This window comes from Mytilus californianus, unplaced genomic scaffold (genome assembly GCF_021869535.1).
Source record: "Mytilus californianus isolate M0D057914Y unplaced genomic scaffold, xbMytCali1.0.p SCAF_4, whole genome shotgun sequence".
Lineage (NCBI taxonomy): Eukaryota > Metazoa > Mollusca > Bivalvia > Mytilida > Mytilidae > Mytilus > Mytilus californianus.
The window spans coordinates 27,320,160-27,322,725 of record NW_026262690.1 but is presented as its reverse complement, the minus strand read 5'-3'; the positions used below and the strand labels follow the sequence as shown (position 1 = coordinate 27,322,725).

The 2,566-nt window shown below is 31.3% G+C and overlaps 1 protein-coding gene across 1 annotated transcript; it reads left to right on the top strand.

Annotated features, from left to right (window-relative positions):
* Window positions 1-785: 785 nt before the first annotated feature.
* LOC127737837 (somatostatin receptor type 4-like) lies at window positions 786-1,900 on the top strand. The gene has a single exon (XM_052248778.1). It carries the CDS (start codon window positions 814-816, stop codon window positions 1,852-1,854), a length of 1,041 nt encoding a protein of 346 aa, XP_052104738.1. The 5' UTR covers window positions 786-813; the 3' UTR covers window positions 1,855-1,900.
* The last annotated feature ends 666 nt before the right edge of the window (window positions 1,901-2,566 follow it).

The window sequence follows — 2,566 nt, the reverse complement described above, 5'->3', positions numbered from 1 at the left end:
CTCATGATTCATTGCTAAATTCAAAATTCTTTTCGCAAATAAAAACATAAAGAAAAAATAATAAAATAAACTGCCATTGCATTGGAGAATATCCGCCTTGAAGAATACACTAATATAGATTAAAATTGTTCAATATTCCCCTCCCCCCAATAAAAAAATTCAATGGTCAATTTTGTAGAGATATGTTAAGACCTCATTTGTTTAATTGTACAATTGTTTAGTGCTGCATTTAATTCAGTATATGAAATTTATAAATTTTTACCTTTTTGACATTAAGATTTATCCTTTTTTTATTTTATAATGTAAATGTGTACAGTGCTTTGGTACAACCACCATTTAATGATATATTTTGATATCTTGGCATTTAAATCATTTAATTATACCTATGTAGCTACCAACTCCTTCAAACAAAACCATGTGGTTAACTATCAGTCCCCGATGATACAATCATTCCAGGTTGCCATGATTTAAATCCTACCGTTTATAGCTCGAACAAAGTTACCCCATGGCACGTTTTATGTATTTGTCTCCCTAAACTTCTGCCTTTAACTGTTTTGCACTTAAATTGGTACCACACGCGTATATTACTTACACAGCTTCAAATTTCCTTATTTTGTTATAACTAAATACTAAGCATACATACCTAATTGTTAAAATAAATTTGTGAAAATGCAACAGTTAAATGTTCTACAAATGTAGCATTTTTTTTTTTTATTATAATTCACTTAATCAGTTCCTTAAAAAAATGTTTCTTATATTTCAGATTCGAAATAGCTGTTAGGATTTTCTGCCAGGACATATGAAATTTAAAGCATGATGAATACTACATATGAACCAGAAGAGCCGTATATCCCAGCAGTCCTCTTTTCATTTGCACAATGGCTTACAACATACTTGCAACCAATTTTATGCATCTTTGGACTAATTGGGAACTTTCTGTCCTTAATAGTATTCTGTTCAAAGAAAATGAGACGCGTTTCATCGAATATTTACTTAGCAGCCTTGTCATTTTCCAGTTGTTTATTTCTGATAGCACTTTTACTAGTCTGGATGGAGATTTTTCACGTGAGAATCGTGCACGAGAACGTGTGGTGTCACGGTATAATTTACACGACATATGTTTGTAGTTTCCTGAATGGATGGTTCGTCGTATGTATTACATTTGAGAATTACATTGTTACTTTTCATTTGAAAAGGGCAACAGCAATATGCTCAGTTCAAAAAGCTAGACTAGTGGTTTTGTTACTGGTGCTTTTTGCACTTGCCTTTTTTGATTTTTCGATTTGGACAACGACGGTTACTGAATATGCTGGTAGACCTCTGTGTACACAAGCGGAAAAATACTATGAGGTCATTAATATTTACACATATCTTGACGCAGTGATAACCCTCATACTGCCAACGACAGTTCTAGCTGTTCTCATTGGTGCAATTATTTTAAAATACATACGACAAAGTGCTTTACATCGATATGGACAAGCTGAGCCTTTGAGGCACAAAGATCGGTCATTAATGCACATAACACGAGTACTGTTAGCAGTAGGACTTTCATACATGGTGCTTTTCATGCCAAGTTACATTAACAAAATCAGATTCATCATAATGTCCAATGTGATGGGAGAATCTTACGTTACTTTGAAAGATCATATCATAAATCAAATTGTCTTGATTGTGTCATACATGTCATTTTGCTCAAATTTTATATTCTATGTAAAGTGGAGTAAAAACTTTAGAAAAGGACTGAAGAAACTTTTTTGCTGTGCGATTCCTCGTCAGCGTTATAATGTGAAAAAAACAGAATATAGACATATATTGCTTTCGAGTAAAAGGAATATGACCGTTTCAAATGTTTGACTATGTTACAACTGATATATTTTGTTTTGTTGCTAATAAATCCAATACAATATGATTAAACATGTTGAGTGAAGGCTGAATTTAGTTAATTAAAGCAATCATGGATAAATGCTTTTTGAATGGGAAATTTACTATTGTACAAAGTAACGAGATTTGGACAGACACATTGATATGCGCTGGTGCTAGCATAGTTTAATGAGGATCCTTTCTTTTTTTAATTTCAATCAGTAGAATACTAAAAGAAACATAAAAGAACAGAAACTAAAATCCAGTTATATTAAATTCTATTAGATGATACCGATTTAACGGACATTAAATTCAAAATTCATACTAGAACTAAACAGAATACTGAGTTTTACCTGACGAAAATACCAAATCCGCTCATTTTGCTTATGTGAACCAAAGTTTTTTTTTAATATTCTGTAAGATAGATATACGGTCAAATTCTTTAAAAAAATTCACACTGAACGAGAATAGTTATAAAATTAGCTATTCCATTTCTACCAAAAAAAAAACAAAAAAAAACAGGACTCTATATGGAAACTTGTCGCCATTTAAGACAACTTGTTGTTGAAAAAATAAGTAAAACAGTGATAAAAGACTCCAATTCGTTACGTGTAATTAATTTATTTCCCAAGCCTATGTAATATAATAGTACCTCTTTATAAGTTTATTGATATGAAAACAATTATCACACAAAACACAATTTGTA